The sequence below is a fragment of the Rutidosis leptorrhynchoides genome, chromosome 9 (genome assembly GCF_046630445.1).
Source record: "Rutidosis leptorrhynchoides isolate AG116_Rl617_1_P2 chromosome 9, CSIRO_AGI_Rlap_v1, whole genome shotgun sequence".
In the NCBI taxonomy this organism is placed as follows: domain Eukaryota; kingdom Viridiplantae; phylum Streptophyta; class Magnoliopsida; order Asterales; family Asteraceae; genus Rutidosis; species Rutidosis leptorrhynchoides.
This window is the reverse complement of record NC_092341.1, coordinates 258703491-258728890: the sequence shown is the minus strand read 5'-3', so window position 1 is coordinate 258728890 and position 25400 is coordinate 258703491. Positions and strand designations below refer to the sequence as shown.

At 33.2% G+C, this 25400-nt stretch overlaps 1 protein-coding gene across 1 annotated transcript; it reads left to right on the top strand.

Annotated features, from left to right (window-relative positions):
• Positions 1-474: 474 nt before the first annotated feature.
• LOC139868718 (uncharacterized) lies at positions 475-10529 on the top strand. The gene is made up of 10 exons (XM_071857054.1): positions 475-538; positions 1815-2128; positions 2375-2559; positions 2669-2702; positions 2786-2846; positions 2952-3267; positions 3349-3445; positions 3527-3680; positions 4286-5269; positions 9877-10529. The coding sequence occupies exons 1-10, from the start codon at positions 475-477 to the stop codon at positions 10527-10529; spliced, it is 2862 nt and encodes a 953-aa protein (XP_071713155.1).
• The last annotated feature ends 14871 nt before the right edge of the window (positions 10530-25400 follow it).

The window sequence follows — 25400 nt, the reverse complement described above, 5'->3', positions numbered from 1 at the left end:
ATGTATATGTATGTATATAAATTTTTCGATTCTTATCAAATTTATATGAATATTTTGGCTAATCATTAATTAAATTTTTTTATTTACATACAATGTAATTTTTTTTTAAAGGTTAATTATATTTACTTTTCATATAGGTTCCTTATTATTTGATAATAAAATTATTAATAATTTTTAATTATATGGTATTAATTGTTATTCGAATAACAACCCGATGGACAAATTAGTGATTTTAAGAGTTGAAAAGTGCGGGTTATTATACCCGGGCACACATCCATTCGGGCAGTGATTTCGGGTAGAGGTCCGTGAACGAATCCGGTAAAACCTCCCTATAGGGTCAATATATACCACCATTATTGGTGTTCAATTGGTTTAAAGATGTTAAATTTATCATTACAATCTTACCTTTATTCTATCTCATTGTGTTTGGTTGCTTGTGTAGATTTTCAAGTTTGTTTTCAAGTTGAATAAAAGATGGTGTTGGAAAGTGAATTTATGAGCTCTTATGCTGCTAATATCAAGTTTGTGGTTCTTGAGGGTGCAAAGTGAAACTTCTCCATCCAAAGGCTATTTAATCCCTTCTAGGGTTCTGGTGTCAGTTGCCAATTTCTATCAAAATAATCTTCATCATCTGTGATCTTCTCAATTCATCTTTGTCTCATATTTCTGTAATTCGATTGTTCCATTTTGTAATTGTAGTACAAATTGTGGTACCAATCTTGGCCACTATATCTTTTGTACTCATACTCATTTCATACGACTGTAAACTGCTGACCAGATCGTGTTTGATTTATCGATTTAATATTTCTGTGTTTAAGATTGTTAATTAGTGCTTTCGTTCATGGTATCAGAGCATTGGTGATCTGTTTGATCCAGTTGGTGTCTAAAATCGTCACGTCTGTTATTAGGGTTGACGGCTGATGAAATTTTTTCTTCAATTGGGTTGATACAAAAGTCAATTCGATTGATTCATTGGTTCTAATTGTGTCTATTGGGTTCGATTTGGATCTGTGATCTTTTTTCTGGGCTGTTACTTCTATTCAAGAAAAAAAAAACCTAGTTTTCGAATTAGGGTTAGGGTTGGCTGAATCTCCTTTCTTCGAAATCATAACAATTGTCTATCTTCTTCTGCTGCTACGAAGGGGAGTACTCTGTAACCTTTGCTTTAATTCTTGTTTATCTGATTAATTGTGTTTCAACTTACTGTTTATTGCATGCTTATTCTGCTTAAGGTTGGAGAACTCGGATCTCGGGGAGATCTCGTTTGGACTTTTTAAGGAGATCTCGGCATCTCGGAATAATCTCGGGGAGATCTCGGACGTTGACTTACATTGACTTTATAGTTTTTTTAATAAAAATATACATAAAAACATAAATATATGTATATTTATATACGTTTTTCCGAGATTTTACAAAAATATCCGAGAAATGAGCGAGAAAATCTTAGAAATTACGAATTTTACAAGAAAATCATACAAATTAGCAAGAAAATCTAAAAAATCGTGGCTTTGACGAAGTTTGAACCCGTTGACCGAGGAATCTCGGGAGATGAACATCTCATCTCGGTTGCCTTCTAAAAACGAGATCTCGAGGGAGATCTCGGGGAGATCTCGGGAGATTTACAACACTGATTCTGCTGTTTTGTGATCTTGTGTATGCTACTTGATTACCTGTGTTGTCTATATTGCTACTTGATTAATTGTGTAGACAGAGAGGACCCTAAGGAAGCCCTGGGACAGAATCCTTTTTGAGATTCTGTCTATCTGGATCACTACTTGGTTGTTCTTTAGGAACTGCATTTTTTTTTTTTTTAGTTCTCTTATTGTTTTGTGCTACCTTGGTAAATGAAACTGGTAATGGGTCCAAGACCACTCATGTGAGTGATCTTGACTTTGGTGATCCACTCTATTTGCATTCTAGTGATACTAGCATTACTGCACTCATTTCTATGAAACTAAAGGGAATCGAAAACTATAATGTCTGGAGTAGGGCTATATTATTAGCTTTACAAACAAAAAATAAAACTGGTTTCATAGATAGTACTGTGACTAAAAATACTACTGATAATGTGCTTGCTTTACAATGGGATAGATGCAATTCTGTGGTATTGTCTTGGATTCTTAACTCTGTAAGTGAAGAACTGTTTTCTGGTCAAGTCTTTTCTAAACTTGCCAAGACTGTGTGGGATGAATTAAAAGAAACATATGACAAAATTGATGGTTCAATTACCTTTAATTTGCATAAAAAAATTAATACCATTTCCTAAAATGGTGACTCCTTATCTGATTACTATCACAAATTAAATGCTTTATGGAAACAATTTGATGCTCTTGTTAAACTGCCTACATGTGATTGTAATAACACTGAAATTAAGGACCACAATGATCTTATAAAGCTTATGCAATTTTTGATGGGCCTTGATGAATGTTATCATGCTGTTTGGAGCAATATTCTCACTAGGGAAAAGTTACCAAGTGTGCAAACTACTTTTTCTATTGTGTCAAGAGAGGAGTCTCATAGAGATTCCTCCACCATCAGAGGGGTTGGAAAGTCCCAACAGTCTGCTTTTCTTGTCTCAAAAACCTTTGATAATAAAAAAAATTGAAAGAGGTCCTAACTCAAACCTAAAGTTCACTAAGTGTAATATGAATGGGCATACCATTGACAGATGCTATGAAATAGTTGGGTACCCTCCTGGTTGGGTAAAAAGAAACAATAACAACACCATCAAAAGCATCCCTAGTAACAACTCTGTGGGACAAGAACTCCTTTCACACCTGACCAGATAAACAAACTGATGAGCCTCATCAATGACACCTCTGGAAGTGTGCATGCTAATGTGGCAGGTACATTCACTAATATGAATGTTTTGTTCAATGAAAATTTTCAAAAATACTTTAAGTCTAATAATATTGGTCATGGTTTGAATAATTGCAATGGTTGGATTATAGACTCTGGGGCTTCACAACACATGACAGGGAGTCTAAAGAATATGAAAAATGTGTTTGATGTGTCTTCTTTGGGTATGACAGTGGGAAACCCAAATGGAACTCAAGCTAAGATAACTAAAATTGGTGATTCAATCCTAAATGAAAACATTTTACTGTCAAATGTGCTTGTTGTCCCTGGTTATTGTGTCAATCTATTATCTGTGCATCAGTTGTCAAAAAACAAAAGAATTTTTGTTAGCTTTAATGACTCTAAGTGCTTTATTCAGGATTTGTTAGAAAAGAAGATTGTGGGGACTGGTAGTTTAAGTTGTGGCTTGTATCTTTTTGATAAATTGCAAGGTGATGTGAATAATTGTTTGTCTGAATGCTTTTTTTCTTTTAATTTGTGGCATTGTAGGCTTAGACATCCAGCCAAGCCTGTGTTAGACTTATTAAAAAATGATCTTGATTGGAAATCTGAACCTGAAACCACCATTTGTGACACTTGCCATAAGGCAAAGCAAACTAGGGAACCATTTCCCTTAAGTGATCACAAATCTAATTCTCTGGGTGACCTTGTTCATTTAGATTTGTAGGGGCCATATAGGATCACTTCAAGGGATGGTTACAAATACTTCTTGACCATTGTTGATGACTTTACCAGAGCTATTTGGGTATACTTATTAAAGTCTAAAACTGATGTGTTTGAAAGTTTTGAAACTTTTACCAACCTTCTTGAAAATCAATTTGGTAAAACTATTATGATCATAAGATCTGATAATGGACTGAATTCTTGAATAATAAATTTGGGCAATATTGCAACACTAAAGGTATCATACACCAAACCAGTTGTGCCTATACCCCTCAGCAAAATGGAATTGCTGAGAGGAAGCACAAAAACTTACTTAATGTGGCTAGATCCTTACTATTTCAAAGTGGTATTTCTCTTGAATTATGGTTTGAATGTATCTTAACTGCTGCTTATCTAATCAACAGGCTTCCTTCTTCAGTGCTCTCAGGAAAGTCCCCATTTGAAATGATTTTTAATAAAAAACCAAGTTTCTCTCACTTCAGAGCTTTTGGGTGTTTATGTTATGCAACAGTTCTAAACAACAGTGACAAATTTGAAAAAAGATCTGAAAAATGTGTTTTCTTAGGATATTCTTCTTTTAAAAAGGGTTACAAGTTACTAAGTCTTGAGTCAAATGATGTAATTTTTTCTAGAGATGTGAAATTCTAAGAAACTATTTTCCCTTACAATTTAAAATCTCAAAAACAAAATGATACTGAAAATAAAACTGTTTTGAATCACTTAAATTTTTTTGATTTTTTCTCTGAAAACCCAAACCCCAAAGCTCCAAGTCCCTATGATGAGGAGAGAGTAAACCTAGATGATGAGGGAAGTGGCAGTGATCACAGCAACCATGAATCTACTTCATCTGGAGGCAGTGATACCACTTCCCCACTTGAAGAAACATCTTCATCTCCTGAGGGCAATCCCTATGACCCTGAACCTGTTTTTAATCCTCCTGAGAACATAAATGAAGAAGGAAGATCAAAGAGATCTAGGGTCTTTCCTACTAAATTAAAAGATTTTGTTGTTGAGTCAAACATAAATCACCCTCAAAATAACAGTGTGAAGTTTAAATGCAAATATCCCTTGAATAACTATGTATGCTACAACAACTTGTCTCCTACTACCTTGTCCTTTATCTCTACCCTTGATAAGTCCACTGAACCCACATCTTATCATGAGGCATCACAACACCAGTGTTGGAATGATGCTATGAATGATGAGATGGAGGCTTTAAACCAAAACAATACATGGGTTCTTTCTGAGCTCCCTATTGGAAGAAAGCCTATTGGGAGCAAGTGGATTTATAAAATAAAATACAAGGCTAATGGGGAAGTGGAAAGGTACAAGGCAAGATTGGTTGCCAAGGGTTACAATCAAAGGGAGGATATAGACTATGAAGAAACATACTCCCATGTTGCGAAGATGGTTATTGTAAGATGCATTCTAACCATGGCTGTTAACAATAATTGGACCCTTTTTCAACTTGACATAAATAATGCTTTTTTATATGGGGATCTTGTTGAGGATGTGTACATGACACTTCCTGAGGGTTATTTTTCTAAAGATGATACTAGGGTTTGCAAACTGACAAAATTCCTATATGGTCTAAAACAAGCTCCAAGACAATGGAATGAAAAATTAACCTCCTTTCTTGTTGAGTATGGTTTTGCACAAAGTGCGAATGATTATTCTCTGTATACTTGGACTGCTGGTACTGATTTTATTTCTCTCCTTGTCTATGTGGATGACATGATAATAACAGGTAATAACTTAGATGAAATTACCAAAGTTGTGACGACCCGGAAATTTCTGATCAAATTTAAACTTAATCTTTATATGATTCCGACACGATAAGCAAATTCTGTAATGTTGAGTCTAGAAAACTTTGGAACAGTTACATGAATGCATTTGGCCTTTTGACCATTCCCGACGATTCACGAACAATTAATCATAAATAGATATGTGTGATATAAATGGTAATTGGAAACATAATTTAAAATATTATATGTTGTTGTTATTAAAATTAATTATGCAAAATAATTGATAAAATAAAATCTATTAATTAAAATGTAATTTTATATATATATATATATATATATATATATATATATATATATATATATATATATATATATATATATATATATATATATATATAAAGTACTTCGAATGTAATTAGTTTTGAAAACTTACCTTAGTCTATTAATAAAAGGTTACATGTACGGTTTGTTACTGATTAACTTTTATCATGTGCATAATTACTACTCACATATGCAAATGACTTGTTAAATCAACATGTTACGTGCACTCCTATTATTGATTCTAAAATTAGCTACTACCTCCAACTTGTTAGCACAATTTAATCACACAAACAGGCCGCTCTTGTGAGCTATTGGTACTACACAATAATGAACTATATTTTGGGCTTAAAGACTTTTCGATATAGAATTGAAAATGCATACTAATTCACTCACATTGAAGTCGGTGTTGGAATAAGTATTTTTAAGAGTATCCAAGTTAAACAATCCATGATTAGAGTTTTATCAATTATTAAAATCTTCACATATTTTTAATTACACTTTTAAAAGCATATTCTCGGATTGTTAGTTTTCTTGTTTCATTTTATATATATATATATATATATATATATATATATATATATATATATATATATATATATATATATATATATATATATATATATATATATATATAGAATTTTATAAAATAAACTTAGATGTAATAATTATAATATATGTATATACTCATGTAAATATATAAATACAAGTACACCAGTACCAATTAACTTATAATTATATAAATGAGACAATTTCAATCACCAACTCTCTTCATGTTTTTCTATTCTCTCAAACAAATACTAAGAGACAAACCCCATTATTTGTTTCTGTTAGATATCTCAATCAAAACCCACTATCACTAAATATATACATATACATAGGATGCCTATCTATATTCATGCTCGATCCATCTATCATTTGAACATATAATAATGTACATAACTAACATATCACTTTAAATCATATATCAATTATACATACACACTTATCATAAATATATTCATGGATCAATCTATATCAACACCATCACCTCTTTGACTTCCTACTCAACTTTACACATATCTAATCCACTTACTACATATCTATTGTTTTCCATCGTATGATCTAAACAAATCACAATCATGAACACTATGCAAATGTTTGATGCCTTACTTTCTGTTTTCAATCCTTTTCATCAAATAATAATATATAACATATGCATAAATAGACAAATGATATGCAAAAGAGAAATACCAACTCAATCCTATCACCACCACTTGTGTAATTCTATATCTTCTTTCCTTCTCTATGATCGATCAACACTTTACTCTTCTTCGACACCCATCCGCCACCTGCACCACAGCCACTTCCACCATAACAACCACCTTGATGATCATTAAATCACTATACTACCTTTCTCTTGCAAACAAACCACCACATGCCTGCAGCTACAGCTATTTCTGAATATGGTTTTCCTGTCAAAACCATTATCATCTTTTCACCACAATCACCTATGATTACTCCTTCTACCTGCAACTATTGTTTCCCTTTCTATTTTAGTTCAACAAACCAGATAACCTGCAATCATTGTGAGCAAACAAACATTTATATGAGCTAATTTGAAATCTATTGTATTGGTAATTATGGCTGCTGGCAACCACCTTAAATTTTCGCTGCTGTTATGAGTATTTTTCCTGTTTCTAATCGTTCCAGGCCAGAGTTTCAAACAAATCACCACAAGAATACCATTAACCATTTATACCTCTCTTATATACATATACATACTCACCTTTGCCCATTTATGGTTGATAACCGAAAACACCAACCCCAACACTAAACCATAACCGTAACTGCTGCAATATTGTTCTTGTAGCTGTTGCAGTTAACCAAGTAATATCACCCACATCAGACTGCTTCTATCTTCCCTTTTGCTACTAGGGATTGCTGTTTCAATTGTTTGTTGCTGGCTACGAGTGCTACTGCTATACTTGTGTTCCTGTTTCAAGCCACCATTTAATCTCCTCCATCTGGAATCAAACCACCATCAAACCCATTGTGCTGTTACACTATTTTTCTGTTTTCTATTGAAGCAGCATCGTAAACTGCTGCTACTCACTGTTCTAGCTCGAACAAACCGTCAAAATGCACACAAAACAAGAACAAACAATGGATAGAATTCAAAAGATGGGGACTATGATACAGATTGGAATATAAAGGTAAAATTAATAAATTCTATACAAGTAAATTTACAAATATAAATCTGAAACAGGGGACCTCAATAACTTGAAGAACATAGTTAATTATTATTATTGTTCTACCAAATATGTATACAGAAATTATAAAAGAATTAAAGAAACTAAGAAAATACCATTGAATCGATGACCTACTTGACTCAGTTGAGGAATCGAATACTTGATTCGATAATGATGACGATTTGGATAGAAAATGATGATTGAACGATGATCATAATGAATCGATGAACTATTGAATATTTATGATTTTTTACTTGATTGAATATGTTGATAAATTGAAAGAAAACCCTAAAACCGCGATCCCTTTCTCTGTGCAACATCGATATGCTTTGGAGCAGATAAAGAAAACGCGTAATTTATTTTATTAAGTATTATTGTAATATTTTATTATTACTATTATTATTATTATTATTATTAGTATTATTATTATTATTATTATTATTATTATTATTATTATTATTATTATTATTATTATTATTTAAATTATGGTTATTTTATTATTTTTATTAATAATATCAATATATAGTACTATTTTTCTTTTACATTATAATTATTATCATTATTAAACCTTATTATTATATGATTATAATTACAAATATTATTAAGTATATTTTTTATTATTATTATTATAAAATAATACAAAGTTTTATTAATACCATCTTATCAAATAACTATTAAGTTATGTACAACCCTATTTAATACATATAACATAACTATATCAACATTCTTATAATAAATACAAATTATTTAAAGTATATAACATAAATATATTTAATTAAGTTAATTAATGAAACATACAATCTATTAATATGACAATTATATCACGAATAAAAATATATATAAATTTGTTTGATTACAATATGTTAATATATATAATTGATATATATATGTTCGTGAATCCGAGGCCAACCCTGCATTTGTTCAATATCGTAATATGTATTTTTACTACAAAATACATTAGGGTGAGTTCATTTGATTCCCTTTTACTCTTTACATTTTTGGGACTGAGAATACATGCGCTACTTTTACAACTGCTTTATTAAATGCTTTTGAAATACATTTTGAACTGCGAATACATGAAATGCTTTTATAAATGTTTGACGAGATAGACACAAACAAAACATTCCTCGAATGAATTATGTGGACGTGATAATTGCCACCATTGAATTATGTGGACGTGATAATTGCCACAATTGATATGAATATTTTTGCCCTGATTATTATTGCTTGGTAACCTAAGAATTAGGGAACATCACTAATTTTGAGAATTAGTGCACGCCTAATTAACGCGAATCCTAAAGGTAGCTACCGGGTTTAACACCCCCACCCAGAATGTTCACTAGACGGAAGGGCTAGTGGGCGTGGTGTTTAGTACTTCAAAGTTTATATGATTATTATACAGACGAGATGTTCTGTTTTAGGGATATTATTATGCGCATTATATGTTAAGGTCGGTTACCAAGCCAATCTATGAAAGAAATGAAAAGTGAATGTTATGTATCGAGAGAATGATTTTATACACAGGTTATGTGTATGTTATTTTTATGCACGAGATATGTGTACGGTTACTAAGATTTATGAAAGATGATTTCGTACACGAGAAAGGTGTACTGTATTTAAAAGATATCGCATGTACATTACAGGTGGGTATAGGATTCGGGCCCATTTGTACCATGCAGCATTTAAATCTTGTGGTCTATCAAAATGATGAATTTTATTGTTTTATGATAAACCTATGAACTCACCAACCTTTTGGTTGACACTTGAAAGCATGTTTATTCTCAGGTATGAAAGAAATCACCCGCTATGCATTTGCTCATTTTAAAAGACATCATTTGGAGTCGATCATCGCAATGGGACCAGATGTTGGTGACTTCGTCCAGATGGATTAGGACGGGGTATGACAAAAGTGAAAACTTTTTTGAAGTCAAAATTTAAAATCAAAGACTTAGGTGAGCTTAAGTACTTCCTTGGAATTGAAATTGTTAAAACTGACAATGGCATTTGCATGAATCAAAGAAAGTATTGTCTTGAACTATTGGAAGAGTTTGGAATGTTAGGATCTAAACCAATGGCTACCCCTTTGGAGCCCAACTCTGTGTTAAATTCTGATGAAACTAAAGATGATAAGAAGCTAAATGACATTTCTCAATATCAAAGACTTATTGGTAAGTTGATTTACTTAACCTTAATAAAACCTGACATTTCATACTCTATCCAATGTCTAAGTCAATACATGCATTGTCCTCTTCAATCACATACTAAAGCTGCCTTTAGAGTATTAAGATACTTGAAGGGTAATCCAGGTGCTGGTGTTCAGATTATAAGAAATGCAGGTACGTACAATATTTATGCTTACTCTGATGCTGATTGGGGAAAATATTTGGAGTCCAGAAGTTCTGTATCTGGGTATTGTTTATATTTGTGTGGGTCCCTCATTAGTTGGAAAAGCAAGAAACAACCCACAGTGTCCAGGTCATCCACTGAGTCTGAATATAGATCTTTAGCTGCCGCAACCAGTGAGATTTTATGGGTTGTGAAGTTGCTTGCTGATCTTAAAGTAAATAATCTGCTACCTGTAAAACTCTTTTGTGATAACAAATCTGCCCTCTTGTTAGCTGCTAATCCTGTATTTCATGAAAGGTCAAAATACTTTGAAATTGATGTTCATCTTGTAAGAGAAAAAAAACTTGGCAGGAGTTATCAAAACTGATTATATAGATACTACAAAACAGATAGCAGACATTTTCACTAAATCTTTAAACAAGTCACAACACAAGTTTTTGTGTGACAAACTTGGAATCATCAATGTATATAAAGATAAGATTGAGGGAGGGTGTTAAATTTATCATTACAATCTTACCTTTATTCTATCTCATTGTGTTTGGTTGCTTGTGTAGATTTTCAAGTTTGTTTTCAAGTTGAATAAAAGATGGTGTTGGAAAGTGAATTTATGAGCTCTTATGCTGCTAATATCAAGTTTGTGGTTCTTGAGGGTGCAAAGTGAAACTTATCCATCCAAAGGCTATTTAATCCCTTCTAGGGTTCTGGTGTCAGTTGCCAAATTCTATCAAAATAATCTTCATCATCTGTGATCTTCTCAATTCATCTTTGTCTCATATTTCTGTAATTCGATTGTTCCATTTTGTAATTGTAGTACAAATTGTGGTACCAATCTTGGCCACTATATCTTTTGTACTCATACTCATTTCATACGACTGTAAACTGGTGACCAGATCGTGTTTGATTTATCTATTCAATATTTCTGTGTTTAAGATTGTTAATTGGTGCTTTCGTTCAAAAAAAAATCATGTCATCCCTAAGGATCGAACTCATGACCTCTCCCTATCCCATGACACAAAGTACATAGGGAGAACCGTTGGGCTATGCCCACAAGTTCATGAGCACGTATTTATCTATATATATGTGTGTGTATTGACATGATATTCAACTCTTAAAATACGATACAAACTCTTACTACTAATTATCACACCTTGATCAATGCAGTAACAGATACAGTAAGTAAAATTTGATCAACGTCAAGTAAGTAAATTAAATTAATTTATTACTTATCGTCAAACTTATTTAAGGTTGGTGATTTTTTAAAAGATTTTAAAATAAAAAATAGAACTTTAATGTAATTGTGAAAATAATAATTCAATAAGGATAAAGGAGTATTTTCTCAGATGTTACTCACCATAACTCGAATTGTCTGATTTTATGTATTTCTCTTTAAATAATTGTATAGGTTATGCAAATGCAGTTGTCAACCGATTCCTACCATTGTCTTCAAGTAACTTATCTCAATTAATTAGCATTGGTTTATTTTAATTCGTCTGCTATATCATAACCTAATTAACTAGAAAATTTGACTTAATCGTAGTTCAACTGATACGTTAAACCTAAACATGTATATTGGTTAATTTTCAGGTTTTTTTATGCCGGATTCTAACGTTTATTCGTCCTGACCGGGGCTAAGAGGAGTAGGGACAATTACTTTGTCGCTGTTGTGTTACAGTACTGTAATTTTGCTTTTACTCCTGCTTGTTTGCTCAAGTTGATCCTACCTTGGCGAATCTCGTTAGATGAAGGCTTTTTCCTGAATAAATATTAACCATGTGTAACCTCCGTATTTCTTTGTATAGCTTTGATTGTTATAGTTTCATGTTTGATATGTTCTTTTATCGGGTCTAGTTAGGAATATCTGGATTTTGTACATGGTATTCGGACCCTCCATTGTTTCTTGTTCTTTTAATAATAGGTTGGCTTTTAAAAAAAAAAAAAAAAACCAAGCTAACAAGTTTATACAACTATCTAATTTCAGTTATGGTCTATTTAATATTTTAATAGTTATCCCTTAAATCGGTTACATACCTTATATTTGTTCGTTCATTTTGATGATCAAGTCTTAAATGTAACATGACAAATGAAAAATTAAATAGTACTCCCTTAGTCCCAAAATAATTGTCCTGTTGGACTTTTCAAAATCAATTTATTAAGTTTTGACTTTAAATATTTGTTGGTGTATGCTATAGAAAATTTTTGATGAAATTTATATGAATAAATTCATTTTTGAATGTGTTTTCATTTGATATGACTTTCATTCGATATTATATAACACAAAGAAAGATATTTAAAGTCAAAGTTGAAGAAAAAAACTCAAAAAGTCAAAACATTTTGGGACGGAGGGAGTAGATATTGTTGTTGGTGTTCACTAACTTTTATAGCCTTTTGGGTTTAAAGATTAACGTGAACAAATACAATTTATACGGTTTAGGCATGTCCAATACTACGGAGATGGAAGATTACGCTCGAGATATTGGTCGTTTGAGAGGGTTGCTTCCATTTAACTACTTATGTCACCATTCCAGCGGTGGCTGAGTGGTATCCTTGGTTTCACTTCGGTGGGGCCAGGGCAAGGGGTAGAGTGGATTCAAGTTCGAATCCCACTCTTTAAAAATACCCGTGGTAGGCTTACTTACCATAAGCCGGGTTGCCTCTGGGAAGGTTTTACCGACCTATTCAGGACCCAGATCCGACCCGTCTGCCCCTCGGGATGGTTTAAGGTTCGGATCCCTGTAATATGGTTCGGGTTTCCTGCCCGAACGCGTGTGTATCTGCAAATGATGACTAGGCTTCGGTCCGGACTGATGCAAGCTTGCCGTTCAAAAAAAAAAAAAAAAAAAAAAAAAAAAAAACACTACTTATGTCTACTGATGAGAGTAAATATGAACTGAAAGGCTAGTTGGAAAGTTTTGTTAGATCGCTTTTCCAAACGATCATCATGTTGGAAAGCTAACTTACCTTCAACAAGGGGGCGTTTAACGCTTATTTAATCGGCGCTCGGTAGTCTTGGAACTTATTCCGTTTCTTTGTTTAAATGCCTATTGTAACACCGTACTTTTTAAATTTTTTATAAAATCACATCAGAAGTAAATAAACCAACCATATTAATATTATAGACTTTTTAAATTACATGTTACTTACAACAACATCATTTAACTGGTGTTACGTTATTAGAAATCGTTTTAAAAACGAAATATGACATCAGAGTTCTGTTTGTCAAACATATTTACAAACGAGCCATCTTAACCCAAAAACCCTAACACGCAAAGATCAACAACCTGCAGGGGGAGATGTGGGGATTAACACGAAGCTAAGTGAATGAAACTATCTAACGGATCTTGCATAAAATATCATGTCATACAACAACAACAACACAATTGGTAACACATAAAAGCAATTACAACCATAAGAGGCTCTGCGGCTTGTACGGGCATGCAACCACTAGCTGATCGGGCAAGAGTTTACCGTTAGCACATGTTACTGACTCCTTCGTATAGGAATCCGGAGGTAACACATGTGTCATTCTAGGCTATACTACACAGATATTAACACTCGAACCTAACCTGAGATATCAAGGTTGACCTCTTGAGTCCAACCAAATGGATCACGGTGGACTCTTTTCAACTAAAACTTTGTGCACGTAAACAAGCATACAGAAACAAAGTATGTTCAACAATAATATTAAGCGTGGCAGAAGTCTAACTCATGGCAATCTAGACAGAAAATAAAACCACAGTAGCACAACTTGCTACTCTATACTATCTCCGAAGATAGATCTACTCAACGATTACCCGCAAGAACTCAGTGAACTAATGTTACCGAGTCTTCTTTGTTCCTTTACCACCTAAGAATATAATATTCTGGGTTAGTATACTTTTCAAATCATAATTAACAATATTATAACAACTAACAACTTAAAATATTCCAATCATAACACTTGGGTCAAAATTGCACTTGACCCATTTAGTGTCACAACACATACGCGCGTGAGTCGCTCATGCGAGCGCATGAATCAGTCATGCATGTATGTGATTGGAAATTCGTACATGATATCCAATCATTTTCTAATCACATATAAAGGTTTAGATACACGCAGAAGAATATTACATGCATGTGAACGTACGCACGCACAAAACACTATTTACGCGTGCTGACGGGGTACACCTTTGTCTTACGGGTATGTACTTGTCTAACAGCTTCATACTTATGTGACATAAGGTTCATACGCGCAGATGAGAGTTTATAAACGCGATTGAATACATACTTGTCTGACATACTTGTCTGGCAGTGTTCATACTTGTCTGATATAAGGTTCACACGCAAGGATGAATAGTCTACACGAGTTTTGGTTGAAGAACAAAGATGTTACGAGTTCTAAACACCCAAAACAAGATTTTTGCAAGTTTTGATCAAACTAACACTTCAAGAACTTCTTATTATATCTCATATATAAGCTATTTCTAGCATCAAACAAGCATTATAAACAGTTTTAAAAAAAAAGAATCGATCATAAACTCATTTGATACACTTATAATAAAACCTTAGATTAAGTACAAGTTAGATCATAATTTTAACAGGTGTTTACGTTGCAAAATTGATGAAAACTAGTTGTGGAGCCCTCGCTTCGCGCCGGGGGCTCCGTTTTGAATGCGAGTTAAAAAAAATTCTTGATCTATAAAAAGAATTTTTTTCGACATCTAACATTGAAGGGTTGTTCCTTTTGTGAAAGTTGCTTCTTTTAGCGTTTGGGTTTTATTTAAAAAAAAAAGTTAGTAAAGTGGGGGTTCGATTTGTATTTTAATAAAAGTTAGGGGTTAAGTTTGTGAAATTTGAAAAAATATACGTATAAAGTGGGAGTTCGATTTCTATTTTAATAAAAGTTAGGGGGTTAAGTTTGTGAAAATTGAATATTAGTAAAAAAAAAGTTAGTAAAGTGGGGGTTCGATTTGTATTTTAATAAAAGTTAGGGGGTTAAGTTTGTGAAATTTGGGAAAAAATATACGTATAAAGTGGGGGTGCGATTTGTATTTTAATAAGAGTATAAAGTGGGGGTGCGATTTGTATTTTAATAAAAGTTGGGGGTTAAGTTTGCGAAAAGTGGAAAAAGGAATAGTACTATTCATTTGGCCTTTGACTTTTAGATATAGGTATATAAAGAGTATAAAGTGGGGGTGCGATTTGTATTTTAATAAAAGTTGGGGGTTAAGTTTGCGAAAAGTGAGAGAAGGAATAATACTATTCATTTGGACTTTGCCCTTTTAGATATAGGTATATAATTTACGGAAGCGAAAGCACAATTTTCAATTGATGCAAGAAGTCACAAATCAAATTCAGGGTTTATGTAAGTGTATATTGTGTATGCGTGTGTTTATGTTATTTCCCAAAAGAAGAAAGTGAAGCACTGCCAATGAAGCATTGCTTCAACGGCATCCCCTTCACTTTGAGTGTTGGGGCTGAGGGTTAGGTCATGGGTTCGAGCCTCGCTCTGCCCATCCTATTAATTAATCTGCCTGAAATATGGATATCCAGATTGACCTCAGGGGGTTTTCTCCCGGATCCATTCAGGATTCAAACCCGGTCTGCCTGCCCCTCGGGATGGTTAAAGGATCGGGTTCCTGTAATGCGATTCGGGTTTCCTCCCGAACGCGTGTGTGTGTGCAAATGATGAGTGTCGTTGAAATAAATGATACACTGATGCAAGCTTGCCGTTCAAAAAAAAAAAAAAAAGTGAAGCACTGTGCAGAGTATATAGAATCAACTGGGTTTTCTTCATTGTGAGGAAACTCCACTGTGATGACCCGGAAATTTCCGACCAAATTTAAACTTGATCTTCATATGATTTCGATACGATAAGCAAAGTATGTAATGTTGAGTCTCGAAAATTTGAAAAATATGTTTATATATTCAATTGACCTTCGACTGTTCCCAACGATTCACGAACAACTATTTGTAAATAGATTCATATATATTTAAGTATGTATATATATATATATGTGTACATGAATATTAATTGTAAATATATAAGATTAAATATTAATTTTATTTATTTGAAAACATATATTTAATGTATTTAATTATATAATAAAACATGAATCTATATATATATATATATATATATATATATATATATATATATATATATATATATATATATATATATATATATATATATATATAATATATTAAAAATAAATATTAAATGATTGTAATACTCGTCTGATATTCCGATTGATATTAAACAAGTTAAATTCAAACTTTTGTAATTTTAAAATAAACGGTGATACGAAAATGTGTTCTGTAAATTTTAGGATTACTAAAAATGTATCTAGGATCTAGTTATTTAATTTTAACACTTTTTATATTTTACCCATATATGAGAGGGACAGTTGATGTAATATTCATTTAATAGTTAATGACCAAATTTTAAACCATAATGACTCAAATAAATAAAGATACTTAATTTTAAATTTTGGAATTTTTCTGAACACTTTTTATACGCCACTGATTCACAACGGGGCACGATACATAGTCCGTGAAAACTGTCGGTAGAAAGAAACAAATATTATGGCTGCTGAACTGTGGTGTTTGTGCACAATTGTGAGCCATGTGATATATTAATTATATTATAATTATTAATATATTATATATTATTATTATTATTCTTAGACTTAGAGTAATATAGATTCACATATTACGTTCAAAATTGAGAGAACCCATCAAATTTCCATCACCAATTTTGCTTTCTGTTTTCTGTCTAATCATCAATCACTCACCCACCTTCTTCCTTGAAACCCCACGACAACCCTCGACCACCATATTTTTTTTTTTATCAATCACAACCATTTCATGCTTTCTGTTTCTATTCCCGGTTATGAGCAACCAAATTGCAACTCATCACCTTGTGATCTTCATTTTTTTCCAACCCATGAACCTTCAATACAAACGGTCACCACCATCTTCACTTCGATCATCAATTCCTCAAACCATCGAACCCATTTCAATATTTTCATTCGAACCATCATGATAACCGCCACTACCTTGACCCGACCACCACCATGCTCAACCACCAACCTCCATGAACAACCAACTAACACCACAATTACCTTCTTTGAACCATGACCACCGAGACTTTCATCATCACAATTAACACCACCAACAATTAACCATCACCCTATTTTTTCTTTTATATATCTTTTCTTCCTTCTCTGTAAACATCGTTACCATCACAAACCCACAACATCATTTTCGCGTTTCTGTTTGCAAGCACCATAACACAATTGTCCTATTACTGCTGTACGCTACTGCAGCTTCTGTTTGCGGCTACTGAAGTAATATTTCTGTTTAATAAACAAGTCTTCGAAAACCCAGATGAACAGTTCCATTGTTGACACGTGTTGAAGGTTAGAGTCGATGATACAATAATAATGGTGATATAGTGAGCATTCTTTCGTGTTCTATGTCTTAGATCGAATGAATAAATAAAGATGATGATAATATAGAAGACGATGAATAGTGTATAGGGATGAACGAGCTGTTTATTTTTATTTTTATTTTGTCGCAGCTACTATCTTTTTTTTTTTTTTTCTTTCATTTACGAACAAGAACACCCACAACAAACCCAACTCGTCACTCTGCTTCTATTTCTTCCTGTTTGAATTCATCAAAACACCACGAATATTAAACCCTTTTGTTCCAGCTGTACGGATTAAAAAAAAAAAAAAAAAAAAGAAATCGATTTGCTGTTGGGCCAGAAAGATGGTTGTATTGTTGGGCTTAAGAGATCCAATTAATCAAAATAAATGGGTTTGATTATTTGGGCTTTTGGATTTGAGCTATTATTTCTGTTGTTACCACCGAGACCCAACAACGATTCTCTTATAGACTATGATAAACTGTATGATACATGATCATGGCGACGGGAATAAGGAAAGATGATGATATGTGGAATTACTTCTGGGTTTTGTTTCGATGATAAAAAAAAAAAGAACAGAAAAATTAATAAGTTATTTATATATATATCGAATTCGCATATTTACAGAAGAATAGAAATGGAGGAAGGGTTTAGAGTGTTAGTGGGTGAGCGAGAGGTCGCGGGTTCGAGCTCGAGCGTGGGCATTTTTTTTTGGAACATTTTCTTTGTGAGGTAGCTTTCTCAATTTTATTTATTTATTATTATTATTGTTATTATTATTATTATTAATATTATTATTGTTATTATTATTATTATTAACATGATTATCATAATTAGAAGTGTTATTATTATTACAACTATATTATTGTTATAAATTTTTACTACTAGTATTATTATTGTTGTTATAACAAATTTTTATTTAAAAGAATCACTAGTAGAAAAACTATCTTTTTATTTAAAAACATCCATTTTAGTAAAATTATCATAAGAACTATTATTATTAATATTATTATTATTATAAAAGGAAACAACTTTTGATTTATTATTATCAATATTATTTTATCATATAAATATTAGTTACTTAAAAATATATTTAATACACATAACCTAATTATATTAAAAATTTTATTAATTATTCATTTATAAGTGTATATAACATAAACACACTTAATTAATTAATAAAACCTATAAATTATTAAATATAACAAGTATATCATCAATAAAAATATGTAAACTTGTTCGATTACAATTCTATGTGTTAATAAATATATGAATAATATAGGTTCGTGAATCCGAGGCCAACCTTGATTTGTTTAGTTGCTCAATGTCGTTATATGTATTTTTACTACAAAATACAATACGGTGAGTTTCATTTGCCCTTTTTACTCTTTACGTTTTTGGGCTGAGAATACATGCAAATGCTTTATTAACTGTTTTACAATATTTATATGCGTGAGTTTCATTTGCCCTTTTTACTCTTTACGTTTTTGGGCTGAGAATACATGCAAATGCTTTATTAACTGTTTTACAATATTTATATGCGTGAGTTTCATTTGCCCTTTTTACTCTTTACGTTTTTGGGCTGAGAATACATGCAAATGCTTTATTAACTGTTTTACAATATTTATATGCGTGAGTTTCATTTGCTCCCTTTTACTCATTACATTTTTGGGCTGAGAATACATGCGCAATTTTTATAAATGTTTTACGAAGTAGACACAAGTACGTAAAATTACATTCTATGGTTGAATTATCGAAATCGAATATGCCCCTTTTTATTAAGTCTGGTAATCTAAGAATTAGGGAACAGACACCCTAATTGACGCGAACTCTAAAGATAGATCTATCGGGCCCAACAAGCCCCATCCAAAGTACCGGATGATTTAGTACTTCGAAATTTATATCATGTCCGAAGGAGGATCCCGGAATGATGGGGATATGCTTATATATATTGTGAATGTCGGTTACCAGGTATTCAATCCATATGAATGATATTTTGTCTCTATGCATGGGACGTATGTTTATGAGAAATGAAAATATGAAATCTTGTGGTCTATTAAACTTATGAAATGATTATTTATGCTAAACTAATGAACTCACCAACCTTTTGGTTGACACTTGAAAGCATGTTTATTCTCAGGTACGAAAGAAATTTTCCGCTGTGCATTTGATCATTTTAAAGATATTACGTGGAGTCATTCATGACATATTTCAAAAGACGTTGCATTCGAGTCGTTGAATTTATCAAGATCATTATTAAGTCAATTATATTTGGATATATTATGAAATGGTATGCATGTTTGTCAACCTTTGATGTAACGAAAGATTGTCTTTTCAAAACGAATGCAATGTTGCAAAATGTATCATATAGAGGTCAAGTACCTCGCGATGTAATCAACTGTTGTGAATCGTTTATAATCAATACGGACTTCGTCCGGATGGATTAGGACGGGTCTTTACATCCACTCCCCATTTCATACAGTATTTATCAGTTTTCATAAACACAACGTACCGCCGGTCTTAAAGAGGCCCAAATTAAATAAACGGATATGTTTTGTAACCCTTGTAACAAAACGAAATCATGCGACCACATATCAATTAATTACGAATGGCGTTAATAATTAAAATTAACATACAAAATACACAAAGGGTCTAAAACATCTAGGCCACAGTCGAGGGTGTTACAATCACTGTTGCAAAACACCCTGTCTCGAGCCGTTATGACGGTTTGGTGACTACCCCGTCCCGTCTCGAAGAAAACCATCTAGTATAACAGTCAACGGTTAAAATTCGGGTCAAAGTTGAAAAACATCAGGTCAAAGTCTCCCAAAATTTGGAAAAGCTAGAAAGTCGGTAAAATCGGTAAAATTTGTCGTATTTTAGTTTGAATTCTCTGTATAATATTAACGGTGATAGCGATTTTGGGTACAAATTAGTCAATTAAAGTTTTTGGCTTTAAAATATGTACACATATATACATTTATATACTTATATATTTAAAGTCAACTTTGGTTAACGTCCGTGTCGACCCCCGTCTCGAACGTCTCGACCTTTTTAGGACCCGACCGTCTCGACCCCATCTCACGTCTTTTGCAACCTTGGTTACAATTATTAATGAACTTGAAAGAATACCAGCGAGATTTTTTTTTTAGGGAAGCTTGGATGGTAATCACAAAATGCGTTGGGTTGGTTGGGAAGAAGTCATACCCTCTATTGAATAGAGAGGACTAGTAATTGGAAGTTTATGAGCTTTTAATCATGGAATTTTCAAATGAGTTTGGCGTTTTGTTTCAAAGCTAGAAGCTAAATGGGCCGAGATCATCACTTCTATTTATGGCGTAGGTGCAGGTTTGGATGGTGGTATTATTTGTTGTCAATGTATTTGGTTTAATACAGTAAATTAAAAAACAATTGATAAAGGTTTGTTACCCCATAACGTGCCCGTAGGAAGATTAGGATCCATTGGGCTGGAAATGGGTTTCTAAAAGACGTTCAATAGAGTTTTTCATCTTCATACGCAATGGGATTGTAGATTATCTAAAAGATTCGTAAATGGCACCTGGAATTGGTCATGGGTTATATCGGGTAATGGGTCAGGAAACGAGGTGTTGCTCGACGAAATGGTGAACGATATTGGACATATTTCACTTTCACTCGAAGACACATCGACGATATTTTTTTACCTCACGCAGCTCCGGCTACCCGTTGGTGTAGACTAATCCCACGTAAAGTTAATATTTTTATTTGGAGATTATCCATGAATCGGTTTCCCACAAGGTTAAATCAATCGAGTAGGGGTTTGAAAATCCAAGACATGGGATATGCCATGTGTACACATCAGGTAGAGAGCATTCGACCATGTCTTATTTGGATGTGAAGTTGCTAGCGATTTATGAAGTTTGGTTCGAATATGGTCATGGATTATCATCCCTAGTTGTGCTTCTTGGGATGAGTGCTTAGAATGGTATCAAGGTTGGCACACATCTTCTGATGTTCGGATTTGATAACGTAAATTTTATATACATTTTACGCACGTCATCAGTTCCTAAATTGATTTAAGTTAACAAAGATTTGAAGACATTTGGTTGTTAATTGTGTAAGAAGATGGTTTTAAGCAAAGGATGATAAAAGGAGCATCAAGGTTAATAAAAGTGAAGAATTCAGCTCCCAAGTAAGAAAATGAGAAGAAAATACAAGAACATCTCAAGATGCGGCGCATCGCCCTTTGTAATGTAACCAGATGAAATTAGAACGCATGTCCCTGTACTCATTAAAGGATGTGGCGCATCGACTATAGACGTGGCTCATCGGTCCTGTCTTAGCCTCCAAGTTACGAATTTTGTATAAATAGGGAAGGGTTATGGCCACTTATACCATACGTTTTCCAGACGAAACCATTTACAAATTAAGGGGTTTTTGAGCTACTTTTTACCACTTTCAAGCTAAGGCATCATCAAGATTGATGATTGGATCAAAATCATCATTGATACACCTAGTTTTTATTATTTTAGTGATTTAATCTTATTTGATTGTTTCATCTTGTATTATGCTAGGCTAAATTTAATTGTGTTCACTTTAGTGTAAGACTTATGATTATGGAATTGTTCTATCTTTTGGATTATTGAGATTTTTATGCTTAATTAATCGTGCTTTCTTGAAATATCCATCTATCACAACCCGCTAAAATCGCTATTGATGCGGCACGTGAACTAACGGTCCCACAGCGAGGTTATGCCCTCTATATGAAACGTTTGAATAAAGTTTGCATTAATTAATAAAATAGATTTCCAATTGTGAGCAACCACTTAGAGTAGTCAATCTCCAAAAGTAGTATGTTACTAAGAATAGCAGGTTTCTAAAAGTAGAAAGCTTTCCAAAAATAGAAATTTTCCAAAAAATATTAAGTTTCTGAAAACAGTAACTTTCACAAGTAGTAAGATGACTAGAAAGTCTTGTTCAAAAATCAGAATAAAGTATGTAACATGTGAATGCAAAACAGTTTGAAAACATGGCATGTAAGACTCCATGCAGCACCTTGAGCAAATAGCAACTAACAGCGGAAGCACTCTAAGTATCTGAGAATAAACATACTTAAAAATTCAACATGAATGTTGGTGAGTTATAGGTTTAGTATCACAAACAATATTAAAGATAGACCACAAGATTTTCATGCTAGAAAGCATCCTCAGTAAGATCATCAAAAGTTTATCAAAATATTCTACAGTTTTGAGCACCCGGTAACTAAACTTAACGTAAATAAAAAGTACCCCTGTAATAAAATACACGTAACCAATGTGTACCAAACTCAAATAATATATGCCCGTTAAATGCTAGTGCTACTAGCCAAGACGGGGATGTCAAGCCCCATGGATCCATATATACCTATTCGCGCCTACGAGTTCAAAAACCGGTAGTTACTAGTTACCAAAGCTAAAGATTATTCGGTTCAAATTAGTGGAGAATAAATTAAATACTTGTGTCTATTGCGTAAAACAAAAATGTATGTATTCTCATCCCAAAAATTTAAAGTGAAAAAGGGACTATAACTCACCTTGAAAGCTCTGCGAATAATACTCAAATGCGACAGAATACGTATCTTACAACCAGAGAGTTCAACCTAATTAATTAAGGTTGATCAGAATAATGTCTAATAACTAGGTAGTCATAGGGTAACACATCCCTAAAGCTCGAGTGCGACACAAAAAGTCAACTCAAAAGGTCAACTCATAAAGTCAACACAGAAAGTCAACTCGGAAAGTCAAATTCAAAGGTTAAATCTGGTCAACAACATAAGATAAGGGTCAACCTTTTCAATAAATCAGTAACATTTAGTAGCATAGTAGTGTTTAGTAAAACGGTAGTGTTCGATGGTGTCACTACTTGATTTCATCCAACTAGTACTCGAAACTACTAACCACTACACAAGTACCCAAAAAATGTGTTTAACTCTCTCTACAAGGAAAAAAAAAACCCCTAAGTTTAAGCTCACTCGCCGCCATCACTATTTCCTCTCCTCCGGCCGTCGGTTTTCTCCGGCGGTCCGGAGGACCACTCCCCTTCACTCTCTATCCTTTGTTTTGCTTTCTCTGTTACTTCTTCCGTTTGTTTCGCTTTTGTTAAAATCGTTTTAGGTGTCTTTCAAGTCGAGTGTTTGGTTTCATTGTCGCTGATTCTGAGGTGCTCTAGTCGTGGTTTTAGATCTATGCTTTGATGGTTTATTTCAAGCGGTTCTGCTGGATCTTCTCCTTTACGTTCCGATTTGCATGTGGTGAGTACCGGTACTCTGTGGGTTTTTGTGAAGGGTGACTTCTCCATGTTCGCCGGAGGTTTGTGGTTGCTGATGATTTGATTTCCTTCTCCGGCCGCCGACCGGTACGGATCTCTCCTCCACCACCGTCTTTATGCACTTGATTTCAGGTATTTTCGTGGTTTTGTTTCGTGATTTTAGATTCGGGTTTCGGTTTGTGATTAGGTTTTCGATTCGTGATTTCGGGTTTGGGTTCGTGATTTCGGGTTGTGGTTATCAGTTCGTGGTTGTCGGTTTCTTCATACATGCTTTTAATTGTTAAAAGTATGTGTAAGAACAGAGTTTTCGTGGTTTATGTGGGTAAAGTTCTCATGGTTTCAAGTGAGTGCAGACGGTGGTCTTGGGATGGTGGTCTCTGTTTTTCTCGTGTTTTCTGGTGGGTTTCAATGTATCATGGGATCTCCGCATCTGGATCTTTTTCGTGGGTATTGGGCGGTTTGAGATCGTCTCTGCAGCGTGTTGCGCTCAGTATATGTGGGCTATTCCTTTGTTAACCATATTGACATATTGCATTATCACCACTCGATGTGATTGCGTGATTGGACTGTTGGTTTTGATTTTCGTTGGTTCCATGGTGTGGTTTTCGGGTCATAGTTCGTTTCCATGCTTTCATTCGGGTGCTTGCCCTCAAGTGGTTATGTGATATTTTTTTGGTTATCAAGGTGTTTAGATGACCTATTCGTGTTTAGATTTATGCGTGTGTCAATTTGAGTTTGATGTCTTTGTTATGTAGAAGGTCGGGCGGAGAGTCGTGTATGTCGTGTTTAGATTCATGTGTTTGTCGATTTGAGTTTGAAGTCATTGTATTGTAGAAGGTCTAGCGGATAGTCGTGTGACATGTAATCGTATTTGTCTCCTAGCATCTTGCTAGTATTATATTAAATATAATTATTATTGCCTTTCAAAAAAAAAGTACCCAAAAATGACCATATACAAAACCAAGCATTCAAAATAGTTTAAAACAAGCATTCAAAATAGTTTAAAACATTACACCTTAGTTTATTAACAATATTATTGTAAATTTATTTAAAACATTTATTCGGTTAATTATAAAAATTAACGTTTTGCACATATGCCAAAATACACTTCAAGACAGTTCTTTACCTTTGAAAATAGTTTAATATGATACTAATAAGTTCACACAAAAATTCCAAGTCCTATACCTTTATCCATATTCTTACAACACAAATCACATACAATATTTCGGGTTTAAAAGTAGTTATATAGCAGCAATTTCTGTATTTTATTGTAAAATAAAATATCTGTGACTCCAAAATAATATCCACAATTCAGGGATGTGGCGTTATTAAGTAAAGAACCTACAGAAAAATCACCATTTACTAAAATGGTCTAGAACAGCTCCAGTGATCAAATACGTTTAGCATGTCAATTCAGTTTTTCAGAAACAGTGTTTTAGTCATAACTTATGATCTGTTCAATGAAATCACACGATATCTAAATCAAAATTTAAAATTTTTTAAAAATAAATACATTTATAAACATGTTGTGGCCTGGTCTAA

Coding starts and splice junctions, on each gene's coding strand:
- LOC139868718 (XM_071857054.1), top strand. CDS start 475: ATGGTGTTGGAAAGTGAATTTATGAGCTCTTATGCTGCTAATATCAAG. Junction 2,129..2,374: donor TGTCTTGGATTCTTAACTCT/GTAAGTGAAGAA, acceptor ACTGAAATTAAG/GACCACAATGATCTTATAAA. Junction 3,681..4,285: donor CCTTCTTGAAAATCAATTTG/GTAAAACTATTA, acceptor CAAACCCCAAAG/CTCCAAGTCCCTATGATGAG.